Source organism: Dipodomys spectabilis, unplaced genomic scaffold (genome assembly GCF_019054845.1).
Source record: "Dipodomys spectabilis isolate Male_0828 unplaced genomic scaffold, ASM1905484v1 ptg000594l, whole genome shotgun sequence".
NCBI lineage: Eukaryota > Metazoa > Chordata > Mammalia > Rodentia > Heteromyidae > Dipodomys > Dipodomys spectabilis.
The window spans coordinates 1,036,725-1,060,828 of record NW_024871271.1 but is presented as its reverse complement, the minus strand read 5'-3'; the positions used below and the strand labels follow the sequence as shown (position 1 = coordinate 1,060,828).

Below are 24,104 nucleotides of genomic sequence, written 5' to 3'. Positions count from 1 at the left end.
GGGTTGGTCCTGCCCAGCGCCGTGTAACTGGCCTCTCCGTGGGGGCCAGTCTGGGTGCGAGGTGACGGACTGGGAGAGGAGGCAGGTGGCTGGCAGTGCCCGAATGGCCAGTGGGCCCTGGGCCTGGCTCTGGGGACGGGGGGGGGGGGCATAAGGGCCTGCCAGGCTCTTTCTGTGGGAGGGGGTTTGCATCAGGAAGAGCAGGCTACAGAGCTGGGTCCTTGACATCTAGGCCGTGTTAAAAAGAGGAGCTTCAGGAATAAATTGGTGGGATGGGCCCAGCACCGGAGGGGCCTTTTGTGCTGTTAGCTGTTTGCAGAGCCCTGTACAGACCCCGCTCCCCTGTACATTCTCCCTGGTGGCACCCGGTCCCCGCTTGGGGATGGGAGTTTTGTAGACTGTACAGAAATTGGCACCCTATTTTCTTGCAGCTCTCAGATTTTGTTAATCTGGATTATACAGACAGACGTAAAGTGTTTTAGCAAAATGGAAAACAAACAGTCGTGCCTTTTTCCTCTTTCTGTTTGGTTTTGGCTCGGGGCTGGTCTTAGCTGCCCCGGGGCAGGAGGCTGGGCGGGTCCAAGTGGGAGGTGGGGCTGGTTGGGTGGCCGCCCCCCCCCCCCCCCCTCCAGTCTTCAGACCCTGCGCCTTCCTGGGGATGGGGCTTCTGACCCATCCGTGCTTCCTGGACAGGAAACCCAGTCCTGGTGGCACAGAGGGTTGTGGGGGGATGCGATCTTCTCGGCCTGGCACCTGTGTGCCCACGGAGATGTTGCTAGCTATGTGGCCCAGCAGGTAGAGGAGCACTTGCTGGACCCCTGAGCATTTTCTGCCACCCTTTTGTTGCTGCCAGGTGGGGAAGGCAGGTGTTCCTGAGCTATGCCAGGTGGGCCTCTGCAGACCAGCGTGCGGCTCAGCATGGCTATGGGAGGTTTAGCCCCTGGCTAACGGCCGGGGCACGCGGGTGGGTGGGTCAGCTCATCCAGCCTGCGTGCTTACCGCCTCACGTGCACTGACATGAATTTCGTGTTTGTAGAGATTCTGTTCTTTCTACCTCTGTGGGTTTCTCCGGGGCCTGGCAGCCACTTCCCTGGGTTGGATGGCTTATCGTCCCCCCTCCACCCCCCCCCTTGGGCCTCCACCCGCCTTGGTGGGTAGTACTCACACTCAGCCTGATGAGGCCAGCCTGAGACCTGCCCCAGGCAGGGTCTAGGACTTCCGCAAGTCCTTCTGGCTGTTTAGAAGACTGTTTGAGAGTGGGAAGGGTTCCAGAATTTCAGTGTTTGGTGAGGCTGTCGTGCAGAGATGTGCAGCGGCTTCTCTCTGCCCAGGCGTTCTGTGCTTCAGACCACCAGCCCAAGAGAATGCTACTGGAGATTGACTGGCCCATGTGTGCTGGGGCCCTGTGCTCTGGCCCTTGGCAGGGCCAGGAGAGGCCCTGGGGCCATCACAGCCGCTTTCCCATGCTGCTCCTGCTCCCACCCCCATGCCCGGTCTTCCTCCCCCCGCCCTGGGGGCTGGGTAGCAATGGAGAGAAGGGTCAGCCTGGCCAAAGGGTTGACAGCAGGCCCTGGGAGGAGGTGTAGGCGTCAAGGCCCTGCAGTCCAGGGCAGCCCTGCCCTGCCCTGGTGTCCTGCCCAGGTCCAGAGGAACCAGGCTGGGGAACCCTGAGCCTTCTGCTCCAAGGGCCCGGTGGGCCTGGCTTGTTCCTGGCCATGCTGCCCTGTCCCGCCTGCCCCAGGGAACGCCAGTCCACGCCCCCAGGGCTGTGCCGGTGGCTTCTGGGGGGCAAGCGGCTCCTGATCCAGGGGTCACTGACGGCCCGACAGAGGTGGCCCCTGCGCTGAGGGCCAATTGCTGCTGCCGCCCTGCCTTGCTGGGCAGAAGCAGCTTCTGGAGTCCATCCTGGGCTCTGCCACGGTGTTCCAGCCAGTGGCTGTGGGTGGTGTTTGGGGGTGTGGGGTGACCCTGGGTCACGCCACCCTTAGGTGCTGCCTGCATTGTTTCCAGAAGGAGCAGTGTCCACATCTGGGTCTGGGTGGAGGGTGAGCTCTGACTTAACACTGTTGGATGTATTTTTTAAAACAGCAATAATTAGCCATTCTAAAGAAGGGTGTCCCTGTGTGTGTGTGTGTGTGTGTGTGCGCATGTGTGCGCGTGTGCATGTGTAAGCATTTGTACTGAGTTGTGACTACATGCATGTCTGAGCATTTGTGCACGTGAACACATATGCAAGGCGTGTACATGCTAGCACATATGCATGTGACCGTTTATGTATGTACTGGTGGCTGATGTGTGCGGGAGCATGCGTGCATGTGTGGTCACACGTGTGTAAGTGTGGACCACAGCCAGTGTATATATGTGTGGCATGTCCGTGTGTGTGTGTGTGTGTGTGTGTGTGTGTGTGTGTGTGTGTGTGTGTGTGGCTGTGGAGAGGCATGGTAGGAAGAGCCTCCGCTTGGGGAGGCCCTTGGTAGACAGAGCAGGGTTCTACCTTTGTCCCTGGCTGTACCCACCCCTCCTTGTGAATGTAGCACAGCCCACCAGGCTGGCTAGCCCTGCTGGCCCTTGTCCCTCCCCTGTGGCCGGCTGGAGGCTCCCTGCACAGGCGCTGGTTGGGTGGGTGGGGTGGCCTCACTGTTGTGGTTTGTTCCTGAAGCCGTACTGTGAGCCCATGGTGGGGGTAGGGTGTCCTGAGACCCCAGGATGTGCCAAACCAGCCCCGAGGGCCAAGCCACGGGCTGAGTTCCCAAGGAGACAGGCCGGGCCTGAGCGGGTGTGCGCCCGCCTGCACAGCCCCCAATGCTGCTGTTTTTCAATAAAACCAGAGTTGAAGGAACCTGGCTCTGTGCTTCTTCGAGGTGCCTTTTAGAGACTTGGAAGCTCCTGTGCACTGGCTGGGCTGGTGTCTGGAGCAGGGTGGCCAACAGGCTGGCCAGCAGGCCAGAGTAGGGCTCTGAAGAGCCTCCTGTCTGGCCTGGGCTGAGTGGGATTGGCAGCCCTGTGCTTCCCACGGGTGGGGGCTCCTGGTGAGTGAAGGCTGGTGAGTGGAGACTGGTGAGTGGAGGCTGGCTCTGCTTTGGGCTCTCAGGCCCAGCACATTCCCTGACCCCTAGCTTTTGGGCACCCAAATTCTTGGCTGAGATGACTTGATCCCACCCTGCTGTAGGTGAGGATGCCCTGGCCACCAGGTCTGGCTGCCCTGTCCCATCCTGGGTCCCCGAGGGACTGGCACTGGGGCCTGTGGCACCTACCCCTCTCCTGCACCTGCAGTGCCTGCGTGTCCGGGTTTGCTGTCCCGAAGGCACTGGCTCTACACTGAGGGATGAGGCCCATGCCCGCCCACCCAGCCCCCCGCCCTGTACTGTGGGGGCGGGGAGCCCAGTGTGTACAAAGGAGAGAGGAGGGGGCTTGGCTTGTTTCAGGCAGCCATGGGCCAGAAAGGGGACCAGGCTGTGGAGTGGTGTCAGGGGCAGCGGGTGTCTGTCAGGCTGTGGTACAGGAAGCTGGCCTTGATGGGCATCATTCTCCCCTCACCCTGGATGGCTCTCCTGGTACCTTGTCTGTCCTGCATGGCATCTGCAGGGATCCCCCTTTGACATTCCTTCCTGACAGGGTGAGAAGCAGCGCTCAGGCAGTGAAGGAGTTGGGCTGTGTCTCTGGGGTTTGGGAACAGCGCGGTTGAAGTACGTGTCTGTCAGCTGCTGAGGCCTGAGTGGAGCCCAGCTACCTTACACCAGTCCACCCCCCGCTGTCAGATGCTGGCCTGCCTGTGTTTGGGGCAGGGAAGCACAGGGCCTGACTGGAGACTCAGATTTGGGGGCAGCAGGTCCAGCCCCACTTCTGACTCCCCTCTGGTGGTGGGCTGTGTGTGTCATCCACCTGGGAACAAAGCCACTTGCACAGAGTTGACTTTTCAGACATTTACTCCAGGGATGAGCCAGCTGTCCTCGTCACAGAGGGTCCGTGTGGCGGGCACTGCCTGGAGCCTCAGCACCCGACAGCCCTGGGAGGCCACTGTGGGCCCAAACTGTAAACCACCGTTCTCCGCGCACTATTTCCCGGGGCTAGGCACAGAATGTGTGTTGGGTGAGAAGGAACGAGTTGTCAGTGGCTGGGCAGTGGCTGGGTCCAGGGCCTCCTGCAGTGGGGAGAGGTCTCCCCACGAGCGGCCGGTACTCAGGCTCACCTGCAGAGGGACCTGTGGATGGCAGCTGGAGGTGAACGTTGGGTCCCAGCCAGCTGTGCACCCGGCTCCCAGATCCACACAGAAGTGCACAGGTGCACAGAGCACCAAAACAGACATGTCTGCCACGGCTCTGGCAGCCCTTCTATAGACAGACCAGCCACCACATGGGTGCACACATATGCACACAAACAGGCCACCACACAGGTGCACACACATACACACACAATGACAGGCCACCACACGGGTGCACACATATACACACACAATGACAGGCCACCACACGGGTACACATGTGCACACTCACAATGGACAGGCCACCTCATGGGTACATACATGTACACACATGACAGGCCACCACACGGTGCACACATGTGCACACACAATGGACCAGCCACTACATGGGTACACACACATGCACACACACACACCAGACCAGCTACCACATGGGTACACACATGCATACTCATGCATAACAGACCAGTCACCACAGGAGTGCACACACATGCACACTCAGACACACTGTACCCGACAGGCCGTCCTGGTAGAACCCCTGCCCTGTGTGTGCTGCTGGGGAGGTGTCTCTGAGTAGAGGTGTGTCTTGGGATGATGGCCTACAGGTCTATGCTGGAGTGGAGCCCGGAGGTGGAAGAGCTCTCCTGGGGGCCTGGTCCCAAGTGGGCTCCTTACTAAGGCCTCAGGAGGAGCCCACATAGCTGCCTCTCGACAGGAGGCACTGGACACAACGGCAGCCCTCCTCCTGAGGTGGCTCCAGCCCCGCTTCTCTGCCCACAGAGTCCTGTCCCTGTGCCTTGGGCCCCCAGGGGAGGCCTGCCAGTCTCTGCGGCCCGTCCTGTGCTCTTAGGACACCTTGGCTGGGCCCTCCCCTGGGAGGCTAGGAGACACCGGGGCCCCCTATCCCACCCCGGCCTGAAGATCCCACACCAACCACACCAGGTCTCTCCCTGGTCAGGACCAGAGCAACTCCAAGCACAGCTGGCCAAGCGGCAGTGGCACCCCAGTGCAGCACACCAGTGGTGGGCCTCAGGTCAGGGGCTGGGCCAGCGGAGTGGCTGGTGGAAGCAGTGGACACTTGTGGGTTTTCAAAGGATGACAGTCAAGCTGGCCGGGAAAGGGCTCCTTGGCAGGGTGCCCGGCACAGGGGTGGGGTCTGTTTGTCCTTGCTGCCCGTCCAACCCACCCTGAGTGGTTCTGGCTGAGTGCTGTAGTGGGCAGTGACCGCTTAGCGACCCACTCACCTGCAGCTGTAGCTCCAGGGCCCGCACCTGCCACAAGGACTCCATGGTGGTCCTGACAAGAGCTAGGACAGGAGGATGGCCACTCAGCCTGGGTGGCACAGGCCAGGCTCCCGGTCTCCAGGGCCCACGGCTGAGCACAGGAGGATACAGAGTCTGGGCCTGCCCTGGCTGGTCATGCTGCGGGCGTGCCAACCCTGTTCACCAGGGCACCATGGCCAGGAGGCTGGCTTCTCGGTCCTCCCACACATCCACAGCTGCTTCAGAGCCTGTGGCCACATCTGTGGCTGAGAATGGCCTCACAAGCCTCTGAGCACCACAATGCACTGTGCTACCCCCACCCACCTGAGCTCTGCCCCACCTGAGCCCTGCCCCCACCTGAGCCCTGCCCCCACCTGAGCTCTGCCCCCACCCACCTGAGCCCTGCCCCCACCCACCTGAGCCCTGCCCCCACCTGAGCCCTGCCCTCACCTGAGCCCTGCCCCCACCCACCTGAGCCCTGCCCCCACCTGAGCCCTGCCCCCACCCACCTGAGCCCTGCCCCCACCTGAGCCCTGCCCCCACCTGAGCCCTGCCCCCACCTGAGCTCTGCCCCCACCCACCTGAGCCCTGCCCCCACCCACCTGAGCCCTGCCCCCACCTGAGCCCTGCCCCCACCTGAGCCCTGCCCCCACCTGAGCCCTGCCCCCACCTGAGCCCTGCCCCCACCTGAGCCCTGTCCCTACCTGAGCCCTGCCCCCACCTGAGCCCTGCCCCCACCTGAGCCCTGCCCCCACCCACCTGAGCTCTGCCCCCACCTGAGCCCTGCCCCCACCTGAGCCCTGCCCCCACCCACCTGAGCTCTGCCCCCACCTGAGCCCTGCCCCCACCTGAGCCCTGCCCCCACCTGAGCCCTGCCCCTACCTGAGCCCTGCCCCCACCTGAGCTCTGCCCCCACCTGAGCCCTGCCCCCACCTGAGCTCTGCCCCCACCCACCTGAGCTCTGCGCCCACTTGAGCTCTGCCCCCACCCATCTGAGCTCTGCGCCCACCTCAGCTCTGCTCCCCAGGCTGGCAGGGCCGCTGGGGTGGCAGGTGTCATGCTTAATCTAACTCTTGCCATGGGCTCTGGGCAAAGGGAGGCACTGGGCAGTGTGGGAACGGGAGGCTGATCCTGGGCCTTCTGGGTCAGGTCTGAGATGAGGGCTGGGCAGGGAGGCTGGCTCTGCAGTGCTGGCATGCTGGAGTCACCATCTCTGTTCAGAGCCCCTGGTGACGAGGTGGAGGAGCAGGTACACATGCGCAGGCCTGTGTGTGTGTGTGTGTGTGTGTGTGTGTGTGTGTGTGTGTGTGTGTGTGTGTGTGTGTGTGTGTAGCTCCACAGTGAGCACAAGGTATTCGTCTATGGGGCCTTCCCAGGCTTCCCAAACCACACTAGCTTCCCTGTCTGCTTGGGAGGGACTTGAAGCCAAGGGACACCCTGGGGATCTGGTGGCCTGCTAACTGTGTGGCAGAAAGCACCCACATTCCTTGGGCTTACCTGCAAACTCAGGGATCTGAGCATCTTCGACTTCAAACAGCAGCTCATCATGGATCTGGGCGACCAGCCTGGAGGGAGGAAGGTGGTGTGATTTCACTCCTGGGTGGATGGCACTTCAGATGGGAGGGGGGGGGGCGCTGCCCAGGATTGTGGCTCCTGGACCTGGTGCTAGCCCCTCCGGTGGGGTGGACGTGGGTGAGGCCCTGCACATGTAGGCCTGACGCATCCGGTACAGAAGACTGGCAGCAAAGGGGTGGGGTCCTGGGGCTCCATCTGTGGCCTCACACCAAACTCTGCTGCCCTCCTCAGGCCCCCACATGGTACTGGGGCTACCTAGGGAGGTACAGGGAGATGCAAGGCAGTGGCCACAGGCAAGGGACAGGGAGCCAGGCTGGGAGGAAGGCCTGTGCAGAGATGGGTCAGGGCTAGTATGGCGGTAGCTATCTGTGGTGGCCTGCCCCGTCTGTCTTCTCTCTCCACACCATCCCTTGCTCTGGGGCAGCTCCCGGCCTGTCCTGTGGACCCAGGCTCACGCTCAGATGCAGGGGCCCAGGAGGCTGTGGCCCTTTCCCCACACCTGGAAGGTGTGGTGGTCAGAGTGGCTAGCGCCAACACAGCATCGCGAGTGGGATTTGAGTCTCGCCGTCCTGAATTTCTTTTTTGGGTCCGGTCGTGGGGCCTGAACTCTGGGCCTGGGCGCTGTCCCTCAGCTCTTCAGCTCAAGGCTAGCGCTCTACCACTTGAGCCACAGCGCCACTTCCGGCTTTTTTTTTTCTTTTTGCTTATGTGGTGCTGAGGAATCGAACCCAGGGCCTGGAGCATGCAAGGCAAGTGCTCTGCCACTGAGCCACCTTCCCAGCCCGCCGTCCTGAATTTCTAAACTCAGTGTGTTCTGTGACTTGAGACGGGAGGAAGCGCCTGTGGAGCCCAGCCATGTGGGCTGTGCGAGCAGCAGCAGTGCCCGCGTGCTGCGCAGGTCAGGCCCACACAGGGTCACGTGCAGAATGAACTGGGGAGCACTCGGTGCACGCCTGAGGCCCCTCGTTAATGTGCAGCTCCAGGGCGTTGGCACCGCACCCCCAGAAGTTGTCCTGAGGGACACAGCCGGGCCCAGGCTGCAGCGCCGGCTCTTTAACTTCAAGGCGGCTGGCAGGGCCTTTGGCTCCCAAGGGGCTCACTTTTCAAACAGGCAAAAAACCCCAAAAAGACACTTGGAAATCTTTCCTGATTTAGCAGAAACACTTTCACACCTCTTGAAATCACATCATGAAATCTGGGCTGCCGGTGTGGCGGGCCCTAAGAATAGGTATGACTGTGAGTCACTTGAACATCACCCTCACAGACTCCCAAACACACCATGCCCCCAGCACCAGCACCCAGAGACCACGATGCCCCCAATACCCAGAGATGACCATGCCCCCAGCACCCAGAGACCGCCATGCCCCCAGCACCCAGAGACCACCATGCCTCCAACACCAGCACCCAGAGACCACTATGCCCCCAGCACCCAGAGACCACCATGCCTCCAGCACCAGCACCCAGAGACTACCATGCCCCCAGCACCCAGAGACCACCATGCCCCCAGCACCCAGAGACCACCATGCCTCCAGCACCCAGAGACCGCCATGCCCCTGGCACCCAGAGACCACCATGCCCCCAGCATCCAGAGACCGCCATGCCCCCAGCACCCAGAGAACACCATGCCTCCAGCACCAGCACCCAGAGACCACAATGCCCCCAGCACCCAGAGACCACTATGCCTTCAGCACCCAGAGACCACCATGCCCCCAGCACCCAGAGACCACCATGCCTCCAGCACCCAGAGACCACCATGCCCCCAGCACCCAGAGACTGCCATGCTCCCGGCACCCAGAGACCACCATGCCCCCGGCACCCAGAGACCGCCATGCCCCCAGCACCAGCACCCAAAGACCACCATGCCCCCAGCACCCAGAGACCACTATGCCTTCAGCACCCAGAGACCACCATGCCCCCAGCACCCAGAGACCACTATGCCTTCAGCAGCCAGAGACCACCATGCCCCCAGCACCCAGAGACCACCATGCCTCCAGCACCAGCACCCAGAGACCACCATGCCCCAAGCACCCAGAGACCACCATGCCCCCAGCACCCAGAGACTGCCATGCCCCCGGCACCCAGAGACCACCATGCCTCCAGCACCCAGAGACCACCATGCCTCCAGCACCAGCACCCAGAGACCACCATGCCCCCGGCACCCAGAGACCGCCATGCCCCCGGCACCCAGAGACCACCATGCCTCCAGCACCAGCACCCAGAGACCACCATGCCCCCAGCACCCAGAGACCACCATGCCCCCAGCACCCAGAGACCGCCATGCCCCCAGCACCAGCACCCAGAGACCACCATGCCCCCAGCACCAGCACCCAGAGACCACCATGCCCCCAGCACCAGCACCCAGAGACCACCATACCCCCAGCACCCAGGCTCCACCATGCCCCCCAGCTGGCAACTGGGGCATAGGAACAAGCAGAGTGGTAGAGGAAAGTTGCTCAGACCTCCTGGGCTCACAGCCAAGGAGCTGCCTGCCCAGAGGTTCCTACTGCAGAGGGGACATGGAGCCAGCCTGACCGAGGCCATAGAGCCTGGCTTCTCTAAGACAACATTCCAGAAAGGCCTCACCTTGTTTCCCTGCAGGGGTCTGCCAGGCAGCTCCTTTAAAAGGGCCCTCAACTGTACTGTGCCCCTTTGTGGGTGTATCCTGAACCCCAAGCTTACCTCTAAGAGATGTAAGGTAGGAGACACATAGCTCTGAGTGGGAGATGCAGTGCTGGCTAGAATACATGAACTCAGAGAAGTCAGACCAGGCCCTGGGCCTTGGTGTTTTTCTGTGCTCAGAAAAGTCCCAAGCAAGAACGTGCTGTTCTTAGCTCGCAGAAGGACCATCCTCACACAACCCAGATCCCAAGCTTGTTACCAGCTTCACTAGAAACGAGGAGGCAGGTTTAAGTCTTGCACTGCTCTAGATGCAGAGCAACAATGTGCCTTCTAGTGGCTTCTCTAATGGATGTCCAGCCAGACGGCCCACACCAGTATGTGAAGGTAGAACTTACCAAGAACCTGGTGGAGGGGGAGAGGCGCATGGATTTCAGGAATCACAAAAAACCTGGAGCAAATCCTGGATCCTGGCTAGAGGGCGTGCACGTGCTCATGCATGCATGCACACTAAGAAGGGGCCAAACAGCAGGGATTAGTGATGGGGGAGGGGTGAGCTGGGCAAAGCTTTGCCCCTGCCTTGACCACCCATGGGGCAGGGTTCAACAGGGGCCTCAGGCTCCCTCCTCTTGGGCCACAGGGCCTGTGGCACCCTGTGAAGAAGTGGCTGGCCCAGGGCTGCAAAGGGCAGCAGCCAGCAGGCTTCCAGCTGGCACAGGTCTGCCCCCATCTCTCCAGGTGGAACCATGAATGTCTCTGTGCAGAGCTGCGAAGATTATGGCCAACAGAACCCATGGGAGAATGTGAAGAAATAAAGGAGAGATTTTAAAGAAGGATGAGAGATTGCCATTTAAAAACAGTCCTGCTGAGTGCTGGTGGCTCAAGCCTGTCATCCTAGCTACTCAGGAGGCTGAGATCTGAGGATCATGGTTCAAAGCCAGCCTGGCAGGAAAGTCCATGAGACTCTTATCTCCAATGAACCACCAGAAAATCAGAAGTGGCACTAAGGCTCAAGTGGTAAAGCACTAGCCTTGAGCTGAAGAGCTGAGGCCCAGAGTTCAAGCCCCATGACAAAAAAAAAAAAAAAAAAAATCCTGCTTAAAAGCAGGTAGAATATCAAGAGGCCAAAAGACATGGTAGAAAAGGGGTCAAAGGCCAGCAGACCTCCACTTCCCAAAGATGAGAGCAGTGAGGGCTGGTGCGATGCCATGAGCCCCCCTCCCCTGCCAGGCCTCCTTGAGGCGGGCCAGGGACTTCTAACTGCCCTCTGGACGGGTTAGGAACACACATGATGCATGGAATGAGCGAGGCTCTTTGGAGTCTGGACATGACTTCCTCTTCAATGGGCTGTGGGGGACCAACAGGCAGGAAGGGGCTCCAGGACCGGAGTAGAATGGTGTCTGCGTGGCCTTCACTTGCCAGGGAGAGGTGGCTGCAGGGAGGTCTTCTTCCCCCCCAGGATCCAAGGGCGGTGAGGAGCCCATCACCACGTGCATCCTGGGGCTAGGGCGGCCACGTGGAGCCATGGTGGGGACCACAGGTCCCCAGAGGGCAGTAGGGCTGTGCAGAGCCCCTGGTGTCTGCTGTGGGCTCACCTGCCTTAGGGGCGGCTGCTGCAGGCTGTGCATTTCCTGCAGGGATCGCATGTGTGTCTGGACCCTTCTGTGTCCAAGCTGGGGAAGGTGGGACAGGTCAGGGTACGAGCCGCCAGGGGCTCGGGCCCTCAGGCACCCTTGGCTTGGCGGGAGGGTGGCTAGAAGGGTGGTAGGCCCAGTCCTGGGCAGCTCCCAGCAATCCCCAACAGAGCTGGGCTGGGCACACTGGCTGTCCCACTGACCTGGCTGTCAGGAAGGGGGAAGCGGCCACTGCAGCGAAGATTCGGATCATAGCCATCTTACAGAGGTCCGCGGTGGAACCTGGGGACAGGAAGGGTCTGTTTCAGGGGACAGAGTGCAAGGCACAGACTCGGCACAAGTTGCTGCTCAGCACACTTGGGTCCATGCACCTGACGCTGAGCTTTCTGAAAGCCCTACAATGCCGCCTCCCTCACCGCCCCAGCCCTCCCCTGCTCAGCACCATGGGGAGGAGGCTTCGAATGCGTTATTCAGTAGGCCTGAATCAGGCAGGCACTTGTAGTGGAAAGGCCCAGGTCAGGGTGCTGGCTAGGCTTCCAGGGTCTCCCCACTTGGAGATATGGAGATTCAAGGAAATGCCTTCCTTGACAGAGGACCCTGTGCTGAGTGCTGACCACACACGGCTGCGGTCACTCACTGCCTCCCTCCCCCCCCCCCCCCCATGGGCCCTGCCAGACAGGTAAGACCCAGGAAGCTGGCTTGAGGACATTCTCAGGAGCAGGAAATACCACAAAGTTTGGTGGGCACTGCCTAGGCCTGCACTTGCAAACCCGAGGAGCAGGCAGACTCAGAAAAGTAGCAGAGGAGCCAGCAGGCAGCAGGCAGCCGTAGACAGCAGGAGGCAGAGCTGGCTGGGACCCCTGTACCTTGCACCACGAAGTTCACTGCCTGTCGCTCTGCTTGTGCCCGGAGCTGTGGGTCCTGTGCACAGATCCTTGGCAGGGGTCTCCTTCTGCCCATGAGGGATGTCACATACCCTAGGTTACAGGAAGAAGCAGAAGAGCATCAGAGACAGACAGGTGGCACAGCGTTTGGGGCAGGTCCCCGCTCCCTCCTCCACCTTGTGCTGACTCAGGGCCTCCTTCGGAGCTGCCTGGCCTGTTGCCAGGGCAAAGGGCTCTGCGCAGAGAGCAGGGCTGCGGCACTGGCCCTGGCTGGCCAGCCGGCCGGTCTGGCTGCTCCTTGGCTTGCAGCCACAGGTAGGGCTCACACAGGACAAGAGGTCAGCTTTTACTCCCCAGAACTCAAAGCTGTGTGTTAGGCATGGCACAGCAGCCATTCTGGACTGCGTGGCAAGTGGAGTGTGGAGCCAGCAGTCCCAGTCCAGGTCCGCACGGGGGGGGGAGGAGGGGGAGCGGGGGGGGAGGGGGGGAAGGCAGACCCAGCTGTTCAGGCCTGAGCTTTTGCAGGCCCATGGCGGTTGATCCGGAGCATGGGGTTCTGGACCTTGGGTGGGTGTGAGGCCTTTGACAGCCGGGGCTACACTTGCATATCTGTGGGGGGCACTGGACAGCTGTGTGGGGGTGCCACAGCTCTGGGTCAGGAGCACTGGATGGCCAGTTTCAGCCACCTGCAGCTATCTTCCCCGACAAGGACCTGCAGGCTGCCGCCATCTCAGCTTTACTTCCACCCACGGTGGGCACCAGGGCCCCGTGAGGGAAGGGAGGCCCTGTCCACCACCCACTGGCTGGCCCGCGGACGCCTGTGGCAGCTCTTGCCATGCCTCACTGCTGCTCTAGCTGCCCTCCAGCCACTTCCATTGCTTCTTTTTTTGAACTCTGGGCCTGGGCGCTGTCCCTCAGCTCTTCAGCTCAAGGCGAGCGCTCTACCACTTGAGCTACAGCGCCACTTCCGGTTTTCTGGTGGTTTATTGGAGATAGGAGTCTCACGGTCTCTCCTGCCCGGGCTGGCTTTGAACCGCGATCCTCAGATCTCAGCCTCCTGAGTAGCTAGGATTACAGGCGTGAGCCACCAGCGCCAGGCTCTTTTTTTCTTTTTGAATTACCAGCTCTATTAATGTCAAGAATCAAAAGTAGGCAGGGAAGACCACTCAAGGGAAGTCTTTATTTGGACCTACTATATTGTAACACCAGGGGGCAACGTAGAAGACATCTCCCAGCTGCTTACACGTAAGCCAAGCAGTCTGCTTGTATAGCCAGAAGGGGTGAGCAAGAATGGCTACACCAATCCTGCTTCCCTTCATGAAAACGAAAGCCTGTGCTTGGGCCAGCCAAAGGTCTTCTTCCAGGCCATCCAGGGAGGGGAGTGCTCCCCCTCCACTGGGTGGCTGAAAGTCCAATACAAGCTGTTTGCCTTTAAAAGCCAGAACTGAGTGGGGCACTGGTGGCTCACGCCTGTATCCTAGCTACTCAGGAGCCTGAGATCTGGAGATTATAGTTCAAAGCCAGTCTGGACAAAAAGTCTATGAGATTCTTATCTCCAATTAAACAACAAAAAAGCCAGAAGTGATCCGTAGCTCAAGTGGTAGGGCACTAGCCTTGAGCACAAAAACTCAGGGACAGTACCCAGGCCCTGAGTTCAAGCCCCAGGAGTGGCACACACACAAAAGGGTACTGATAACAAGGGCTTATCAGTAAGAGTGCTTTCACAATATCTAACAGTGGTCCAAGTGTGTGCTGTTCCTGACCTGTGGGAGGTGGGTCTCTACCTCTGTTTCACTATCACTCTTTCAGCAGTTCAAAATTGAGAGTATTTTAAGTTTTGCTAGGCTCCTGGGCAGGAAGTGGTTACTGCTTCTGGGAGCTATTCATCTCCAGGCCCAGGCGCCTAGGCCTTCTGGCTGCAGGGATGGAAGGGGTTTGCTCTTGCTCTTGAGCTCTGAATATGCCTGGAGCAGGCAAGAGTTCTCAGTGTGCGGCCAGTGGCTCATGGTAGCATTCCTTCATGGCCAGAGGAAGCAGCCAGGCCCAATGCCATCTTCTGGTAGGTCATGGAGAAGCTGTGGGAGGTGTGCCGAGACCCCAGGCACAAGTCCCTCATGAGCCCTTGGAATGTCTGGGGTGCTGTGGGCTGCCCAAATCTGTCTACACCCCCACGGACATGCTAGAGCCAGTTAGCACTGACTCTTTTTTTTTTTGGTCCTGGGGCTTGAACTCTGGGCCTGAGGGCTGTCCCTGTGCTCTTCAGCTCAAGGCCAGCGCTCTACCACTTAAGCTACAGTGCCATTTCCGGTTTTCTGGTGGTTTATTGGAGATAAGAGTTTCACGGAGTTTCCTGCCCGGACTGGTTTTGAACTGCAATCCTCAGATCTCAGCTAGGATTACAGGTGTGAGCCACCGGTGCCTGGCAGCACTGACTCTTGTCAGGCCAATTCTCTAAGCTGATTATTTTTCACTGACTAGAGAATATTTGTGTGTGCTTTTCATTAATTTCTGTTCTCCTATTTCTTTTCTTCCTTTTCTTTCATTAACACTCTGCTTCTCTTTTCCAAACTTCTTGTGTTAAATGTAACTCATTTATGTCACAGGATTCTTTCTGAGATACTCTTTTTAATGTATTCCTTTATATCCTGGTCTCATGGTTTTGATGAGATACTTTTACTGTCATTCATGTCCTCTTTATGAGATGCCCTTTTTTTGCCTTAAATTACTTAGGATCATGATAATTTACATATAGATATGTGGACAGATAGTTACCCACAGAGATACATATAAAACTAGCTTCTTACTGCACTGTAGTCCCAGTCATAATTGGCTTGGATTCTTGAAATCTGTTTGTGTTTCCTTTGAGACCACACTGTGAAACTCTTTCGTAAATGGACCACATGCCTTTCACAGCAATATATGTCTCCATACTTTCTGTGCAGCTATCATCTGTGAACTCAAGGTTGCTTTGATGCTGTAAGAGCCTGGCTCTGTCTTCCTCCATGTGATAATGGCTTTTTCTTCTGTCTCTCCAGGCAGAGCTGATGGTTTGTACTCGTCTCCTTCCCAGATTCAGCAGCCTGGTTCACACATTGTCCACTCGTTTATCTATCCACCCACCCACAGGACCCCAAGCCACAGACACTGCCGGCTGCTAGAGACTTTGCTGTGGCTGGCTTACCTGTCTGGTGACACTGGGAAATAACTGCTTGGGCAAAGTCCTTAATTTTCTTATACTTGTGCAAAAACCTCTCCAAGAAGCAGGTGGTTTCTTGAACAGTAACTCCGAGGCAAGCAGCAAGCCGCTCCTTTCCTATAGGAGTCAGAAAGATGCATGATCAGAGTCTAGGCTAATTCATACCAACTGAATTAAGGGTACTGAAATCATGTGTCTCAGAGGTGACTGGGTGTGTGGAGATGAGCCACTGCAGGCCTCAGGGACAAGGTGCTGAGTCAAGGCCCAGTGGCACTATGGAATGCAGTACTGAGATGGTAATGGCTTTGGGGTCATAGATGAGGTGCCGAGTACACTGACCTGGACAGGGCCAGCTAAACACTTACTTGCTCAATAATGTGCAGTGTGCCAGACCCATCTGTGAAATGAAGGAGAGCCAGTCCTGTTCTTAGCGTGGCCAGTGGGAGGTCTGACTGCAGAACTGGGGGAGGCTCAAGAGGGCCCCAGAGGAAAGGAAGGCCGGGAGAGGACATGGCCGCGTAGGGTTCTTGGGCTTTAATGTTTATTTTAGAACATTGGCATTTTGCTCCCGGAAGAGTGAGCTTATGGAAGGGTCTAGTTGGGATGGCACCCAAGTTCCAGTATGAAATTTGAGCCTCTGCTTGCTGGATTCCGGTGCTGGGCCCAAACAGGCCAAGGTTTAAGTCCATTTCCATCACCCCGGGAGGCTCTGTGTAGCCTTGGGAAGTTGCCTAACCTGCGGCAAATCTGTTTTTCCCCTTGTGATTTAGGAACACTACTGCTTATGCCCAGGGTTGTTAGGGGAACTCTGGGCTCAGATGTATAAAGCTCCAAGCCATATCTGGCTCCTACTTGATACTTAGTAGTCATTCTTTCCCACTTTCCCCCAGAAAGGAGCAATGAGGAGCCCCTGTGGGCAGGTGTGGGAGCTGATAGGAGAAAGCCTCAGCTCCAGGGGGGCTGCGTCGGTGGAGGGAGGCCATCACCATGCCACAGAGGGCCTGCATTAAAGGAGACTCATGGGGCCTTCAGACAGGGTGGTCCAGAATCACGGCCAGGGAGAGAGGTAGGGCTATGAAGATAGGAAGGCACCTCTAAGGAGCAGGCTGATGGCTCTTGCAGCTCTGCTCTTCTCTTCAGTCAGGTCAGGCTTGGTCTTGGCCAGGTGAAGCCTTTTGCAGTACTGGAAACAATAATGTTGGAGTCTTTGGGGCAGTGAAGGGTGTATATTAGCTTCCATTGCTTTGCTAGGATGAGAGGGAAATGTGATGTTCTGTTCTCCCAAAGCTTATCCCAGAAGAAGGGAAAAAGTACTTGGAGCCTTGGGTGCTTCTTTTAGGTCATTTGGTTAGAAAGGAAACACTTGAAAACTTGGGACTTAATCAAGATAGCACGTCATCTTTTCAATTTGTGTGTTTTGCCACATTTTATTTGAATAATCTATACATCTTTCTGTCAGATTCCAGTCACTACCTTTCAGCTGTGGCATAGCTGTGGGACAGTCTGCTCTCCTGCAGGAGTCACATGACGGCTGGACTCGGCCGGCTCAGCCTCTTGCTGGATCTTTCTCACCTCCGATCTGCCGCTGTGCCCTTCTGGAAAGTTTTATTTTAGATATTGCAGTTTGGGGCTTTATACTTCTTATTTGGCTCTTTTTCTCTAGTTTTTCCCCTCTTTGCCCCCATTTGTTATGAGCATGTTTCCCTTCACATCCTTGAGTATACTGGTTATAGAATCAGTGGCTCACACCTGTAATCCTAGCTACTCAGGAGGTTGAGTTCTAAGGACTGTAGTTCAAAGCCAACCCAGGCAGGAAACGCCATGAGGACTCTTATCTCCAATAAACTACTCAAAAAAGCCAGAAGTGGCTATATGGCTCAGTGATAGAGCACTCATCTTGAGCAAAAGAAGCTCAGGGACAGTACCCAGGCCCAGAGTTCAAATCCCAGGACTAGAAAAAATAAATCCTGTCTGTTCATCTCTGGATCTGCTGCTACAAAGGCCTTTTCCCCTGAGCATGGCCATGCTGGGCGGTGTCTTCACATGTGTAGGAATTTGAGATTGTATACAGTGTGGAAACTGGATTCTATTCGTTCTTCACAGGGTTACAATTTTTCTAGAGGACAGTTGATTTAGCCAAAATCAAATTTTAAAGTCTCATCTCCTTGCAGTAGCTAGCAACTGAAATCTGAGATCAGCCCTTTGAGCCTTAGCGGGGCTGAGGTTGCTCCAATCATGCAGTTAGGGTCAGCCAGCCATCAGAATTTGAGCTTCTCCCTGGCTCTCTTCTTTCTGGAAAATTTCCCTTTATTTTCCAGACTCACTGGCAAACTTTGTCCTCTGGTTCTTCAAGTTTGTGTGAAGCTGCAAGGTGGTGAAACACCCTGGACCACACTTTTCTTCCTGTTTCCCTGGGTTACTGCTTAGGGCTTTCTGGTAGTTTTAGTACTTTTGCCTTAGTAGATGGCTGGAGTCTTTGGGAAGGTTGGTCTGATGGGAGCTGCTTGGCTAATGCTACAAGTTTCATCTCTCCCAAACATGCATGGCTGGAGCGAGCTGCTTTCTTCTGCAGAGCTGCTGGGCTATCAGAAGGGCACAAGGTGGTCAACATCCAGTTGAGCAGAAAGTCTGCTCACGAGGCCAGGGGACAAAGAGGCAACCAAGAGCAGCGCGAGGAGGCTGAGACGGAGGCAGGAGTCCCGGGCTACACCGCTCCTCTCTCAGTAGTTCAGGGGCCAGCATACTCAGTCACCTGTCTCTCCCTGAGTGGATGACTCTTGGCTCCTGGCTTCTCTGTCTCTGCTTCACGGGCACTAGTTCTTTTTTTTGTCTACACTTTCATGAGTCTTCTTTGTTGTAACCATGTGTGGGCTGTCTCCCTTCCAGTTTACCCAGGATTTTGTGGTAGTGGCACTAAGCATTCTCCACCCGTAAAATATATAAAACATAGAGTTGGACTTTTCCCAGATGGCTAATTATATCCTGTGTGCATGTGTGCACACACGCACATCTGCTCACACATCACCACAGATTTAACCTTAGGAAGACATTTTTCTCTCAGGGCTGCTCCACGTGTATTGCTCCCTATCTCTGTCTCTGTCTCTCTGGATGAGCGAGCACCCAGCACGTGGCAGAATGCGGGCCAGTCCACTGGACAGACTTCCCCACACAGCCCCGGTGCTTCCTGCTCTGCGTAGGCTCCCAGCTTGGGGGCAATCCTCGGGGCTCCCTGTGCACTAGGGAAGCACGGGTTTGGGCTCAGTCCTACCTGCACATCACTTGGAACAGCACTCCTGGCACAGAGAAGGCTAGTATACCCCATGCCCTCAGTCAGTCCCTGCTCACTGCACTGTCTGGGGGTGGGGACAGCAAGAGTTTCCGTGTTAGGCTAACTCTCAGAAAGTAGAAGTGGGCTTGGGGACTTGGAGGTGGCTTCCTAGAGGGGTCAGGTTTCTGCTAGGCTCAGAGACGGCTGGAAACAGGCCCAGCAAGCTGTGTGTGTGTGGGGGGGGGCACCCCAGTAAGTTAGCAGATGCTGAATTTGGCTGACTAAAAGAGATGCAGCAGGCCCATAAGCCAGCATTGAGTCAAGGCCCCTGATAAGCTCAGGCCGCAGGGGTCTGAGGTGGGTGGGGTGAGCCTGCTCAGGGCTGCGGGGGCTGAGCACCCTTTCCTCTTGCTTCACTGCCTGTGGCTTGCTCTGTCTTCACCAGTCTTCACATTTCCTTCTTTAGAAGGCTTCTTCTGTGGCCCAGAATTCCTACCAGCATCCTCCAGCACCTTCCAGCACCTTCTAGCACCCAGGCTGCCCACATGTGGCTTCTGTGGAAAAATCGCTGCACGTCACAGACAGCTGCCTACGCCAAAGCCCCTTGACCTTCCCTAGAGCACGAGCCATCTAGGAAGCTGGGGCTTACTTGGGTCCTCAGCCCCGTTCATCAGCAAGGTTGTTTCTAACAGAGACACAGCCGGAACGAGCCAGGCAGCAGATAAACAGCAATTCTGGCTGTCAGGCGGGCTGGGGACAATGAGGCAGCAGAGACGGAGGCTTTGGGTGGGAGCCTCTGTCACCAATAGGGCTAAAAGCAGCCAAATTACCCCCTTCGCCAGCATCACAGCTCATGACTCACTGCTTATTTACAGTGCATCCTTTCCTCTCCAGAAAAAGTAAAGGCAAAGCTCCAGAAGGAGCTACCTTTGTCTGGGGTGCCTCCCTCCAGGGAGGATGTCCCCTGGGAGGGGACAGACCAGGTAACTATGAGGGGAGTTGTATCTGCATTCCTGGTCCCTCCCAACTGGGTTTGCAGGGCCAGCCCCAGGGCAGGGGGTGAGTGCTGGAAGATCTCTAGGACTGTTGACAGATGTGGCACAACTCTGAGGTGGGACCCAGACAGGTGGCAGATGGAAGGCTAAGTGCAAAGCCCCAAGGGCTGAGGGGCTCTGGCAAGGACGCCCTTGCCATCTGGGAGGAGGTCCACTGTCCTGCAATATGTGCAGCGTGTGAAGAAAGGAAGGGCCACTCTGCCTAGGGCTCAGGGCCTGATGCTTGGCTGGGGGAGGAGGACGATGGGGAGGAGTTTGTTCCTGAATGTGTGCTGAGAAGAACCATGTCAAACTAGAGCCCACGCTCAGACGGTTTTACTTGAAAGCCTTGGTGTAGATATGAACAGGGCCTCTAGGCACAGAAATGATGCTTAGCACAGTCCTTCACCCCTCTCCTCTTGCTGCAGCAGGGCTAGTGGTGTGGAATGCTCTGACTAGTGACTAGTGCCCAAATGTCACCATCACGTCTGTATAGACAATGCACTGGCAAATGGCTCCTGGTTAATGGGTGACCCTGGCTTGCAGCCTACCTGCTCCATAGATCACTGAGTACACTGCCTTCTTGGTCTGCTCTCTGTCGGCAAGGGTCACGCGTCCCACAGGAATGTCTTTCCTGTGTAGAGAGATAGCACAGTGTCACAGACAGTTGGCATTGCCTGCAGAGGGGCCTTTAGTCCACTCCACACATCTCCTTTCCACTCTAGAAGCTCTTCACCATTTCAAGCAGGGCCTGTCCATGGGAGTGGAGATATGTGCAGCCTCCAGCTTGTCCAGGTATCCCCCACCACACACAAGAGATATACACAGAGACACAGACACACGTACACACATATACATATGCCCACACAGACAGATACACACACAGACATACATACACATAAATATATACACACAGACACAGATATGGACACACAGACACACTCACACACCTCTCTGCTCCCTCTACAGCCAGGGACCATGCAGCTTTGCTGCTGCCACAGGGGCCCATGAGGACGTAAGGGCACGAGAAACATCACAGAGCCCCCACTCAGCCCCTGCCTGGCGGGGGCTAGCCATCCTCTGTCCGGTAGGGTTCTGGGAAAGTTGGTTCTGGCAGTCTCTGCTTGATTTGGGGCTCTGAGGTAGGACGGGCCCGCGAAGCTGTCTCCCTCACCGTCTCCACTGTTTCACAGTTTCCTCATCGATTTTGAACAGCTAACTTCTAAGCACCGACGCATTTCTAGTTCCCCTTCCCTGCCGCCACCCACGTGGCTATCCCACCTCTAAGCCTGGCTCTGTGCCGAGGTGTATTTAGACAGGAAGCCAAAATCTGAGATGCATGTGCTCAGAAGAAAAATATGTCAGCTGCTAAGTCACACTCTCCACTCAAACTCCCTACCTTTACTTTGGAAATCCCATACGTGCGCCAAACCTGCTCCTAGGAAAGACAGTAACAACCTATGTTCTTTGAGATCCCAGCACTGACCAACCAGTGAAAAACCAAGAGGTCCAGCTTGTGCTGCAGCCCTGCCATCTAGGGCCAGCTATGGTGGAAGCAGACAATGCCTGGGCTGCAATGGCAGGTCCATGGCATTCCACGGCCGGATGGGGACACTGGGGGCAAGCAGGGATCCCCAGACCACGCAGGTGACCTCAGTGTCTCACACTGGGCACATGGCAGGCGGCATCCCAGAACCTGCTGCACAGAGGACCCAGCACGATAAGGAGCCATGGACACACCCAACAGTACACTCCGAGAAAGAGAAGGAACTCCCTTCTCTCCTACAAACATTATTTATAACAGCTGATCCTATGTGAAGATACTCAGAAAACATAAAAATGTTGCAAAAGTAGAAACATTAAAATCGTACTGATCACAAGACAATGAAGCTAGAAAATGAAACCAAAAAGAGCCCTTCCATCCAGAGATAAGCTAAGAAACAAAAACCAAAACACTCAATAAACCATCTTTTGTGTTGAGGGAAATGCAAACAGAAATCAGAAATGAGAACTATTTATTTGTGGCACTGGGGTTTAAACTCAGAAACTCAAACATGCTAAGCAAAGTGTTCTACCACTTGAGCCACACCACCACTTCTTGCTTTATTTTCTCAGATAGGGTCTAAAAATAACAAGTGAAAAATAAGAATGGAGGCATGGCTCAGAGGTATCATGTCAAAGTAGCAATTGCAAGACTCTGAGTTCTGAAAAAAATCCTTGGGAATAAGATAATCTGCTAGCTCCCCAGGCTTCACAGAGGACAGATTCCTGACCCAGCCAAGGGAATTCCCCCTCATGTTGTACGCAGAAGCAAAAGCTAATCAGCTCTGCAGTATCCATGATGATCAGTAAGTCACTGCTCCAAATTCCAGTCACATGATTCAAATAAAAATTACCTGACATCCTGGGTAACAAGATCAGAAGACTGGAAACCAAGAAGGGAGCCAACACTATAATAGGTCTATAGGGGACACTGATATTGTGGCATCAGACTTCAGAATGATTGTGATTAATATGTGTACCACAAATTACAAACTGACAAATTGAGTAAATACCTAAAATTTATTTTTTAGAAAAGTCACATGGAAGCGTGCAGAACTGAAAAACATAAAAAACTAAGAACATGAAAATTTTCTTGTTTTGTTTTTTTTTGGGGGCCAGTCGTGGGGCCTGAACTCTGGGCCTGGGCGCTGTCCCTCAGCTCTTCAGCTCAAGGCTAGTGCTCTACCACTTGAGCCACAACACCACTTCCAGCTTTTTCCTTTTTGCTTATGTGGTGCTGAGGAATCGAACCCAGGGCCTCAGGCATGCAAGGCAAGCGCTCTACCACTGAGCCAACTTCCCAGTCCCAGAACATGGAAATTTTCTTTCTTTTTTTTTTGGGGGGGGGTTCAGTCGTGGGGCCTGAACTCTGGGCCTGGGCGCTGTCCCTCAGCTCTTCAGCTCAAGGCTAGCACTCTACCATTTGAGCCACAGCGCCACTTCCAGCTTTTTTCTTTTTGCTTATGTGGTGCTGAGGAATCGAACCCAGGGCCTCAGGCATGCAAGGCAAGCACTCTACCACTGAGCCACCTTCCCAGTCCCGGAAATTTTCTTAAATAAAATTTAACTTTATGGTTTATTAGCCATGTCTGCAGAAGGTTAATATATGGAAGACAGACAAAGGACTGGAAATTAGACAAAATATCCATGCTGAGACATGCAGAGACAATAAACAGAAAACACTGTATAAGAGACACATGTACTGGGGGCTGGGAAGGTGGTCCAGTGGTAGAGCGCTTGCCTTGCATGCATGAGGCCCTGTGTTTGATTCCCGAGCACCACATAAGCAAAAAGAAAAAAGCCAGAAGTGGCGCTGTGGCTCAAGTGGTAGAGTGCTAGCCTTGAGCTGAAGAGCTGAGGGACAGTGCCCAGGCCCAGAGTTCAGGCCCCACGACTGGACCCAAAAAAAAAAAAAAAAAAAAGAGACACATACATGTACTATGGTGAGAAGTCTAATACAAGTATGCTACAGCTCCATGGGGAGGAGGGAAAAGGGAGTAGAAATGAATTGTGTGTGTGTGTGTGTGTGTGTGTGTGTGTGTGTGTGTGTGTGTGTGTGTGTGTGTGTGTGTGCAAGTACTTGGGCTTGAACTCAGATGTAGGTGCTGTCCCTGAGCTTTTTTGCTCAAGACAAGTGCTCTAGCATTTGATGCACAGTTCCCCTTACAGTTTTTTTTTTTGTTGTTGTTGTTGATTAACTGGGGATATATAAGTCTCACAGACTTTCCTGCCTGGGCTGGCTTTGAACCTCTATCCTCAGTTCTTAGTAGCTGAGTAGCTAGGATTACAAGTGTAAGTCATTGGTGCCCAGCTTGATGGGAGTGTGTGTGTGTGTGTGTGTGTATCCTGGGCTTTAATTCAAGCCCCACACAGAGTCTCTGGCACCCAGCATGATCAGAGTCTTTAACTCAACTAATAGATAATAGAGTAAGCACGATGTGTTAGGTCTTCTCAATGCTGTGAAAGAATGCCTAACATAGCAAGCAACTTAAGGAAGGAAAGATTAACAAAATCTATAAAGGCCTTGCAAGGCTGACGAAGAGAAGGCCCAAATAATCATTACCAGAATAAAAAGAGAATATCATTACAGATCTTACAGTCATTAACATGATTAAAAAGAGAACTATATAAGCAACTTTATGCCCACAAATTCAGAAATTTAGATGTAATGTGTGCATTCAGCAAAAATATTATATTAGCCAGTCTTTTAAATTTTTAATTTTTTTGCCTTTGTGACAAATGCCTGGGAGAAACAGTTCAAGGGGAGAAAATCTGCTTTGGATCATGGATCTGGAAGTTTCCGTCTGCAGGCACTTGGCCCCACTGCCTCCAAATCTATGGCAAGGCTGAACATCATAGCAGAGAGCACATGGTACAGAAAAGGTCAGCCTC

General features: G+C 55.6%; 1 protein-coding gene across 4 annotated transcripts in view; it reads right to left on the bottom strand.

Moving 5' to 3' along the window:
- Positions 1-3,908: 3,908 nt before the first annotated feature.
- Positions 3,909-24,104, bottom strand: part of Poln (DNA polymerase nu) — a 109,143-nt gene continuing 88,947 nt past the window's right edge. For 3 of the 4 annotated variants that reach the window (XM_042671000.1, XM_042671002.1, XM_042671001.1), the window contains 7 exons: positions 20,222-20,304; positions 15,354-15,485; positions 12,155-12,265; positions 11,492-11,570; positions 6,961-7,028; positions 5,446-5,507; positions 3,909-4,201 (listed from right to left, as the gene is read on the bottom strand). In XM_042671000.1, the coding sequence (XP_042526934.1) occupies positions 4,055-4,201; positions 5,446-5,507; positions 6,961-7,028; positions 11,492-11,570; positions 12,155-12,265; positions 15,354-15,485; positions 20,222-20,304 (682 nt within the window). In that variant the 3' untranslated portion in view covers positions 3,909-4,054. The remainder of the gene's footprint in view (positions 4,202-5,445; positions 5,508-6,960; positions 7,029-11,491; positions 11,571-12,154; positions 12,266-15,353; positions 15,486-20,221; positions 20,305-24,104) is intronic. The other variant, XM_042671003.1, reaches the window with a different exon arrangement.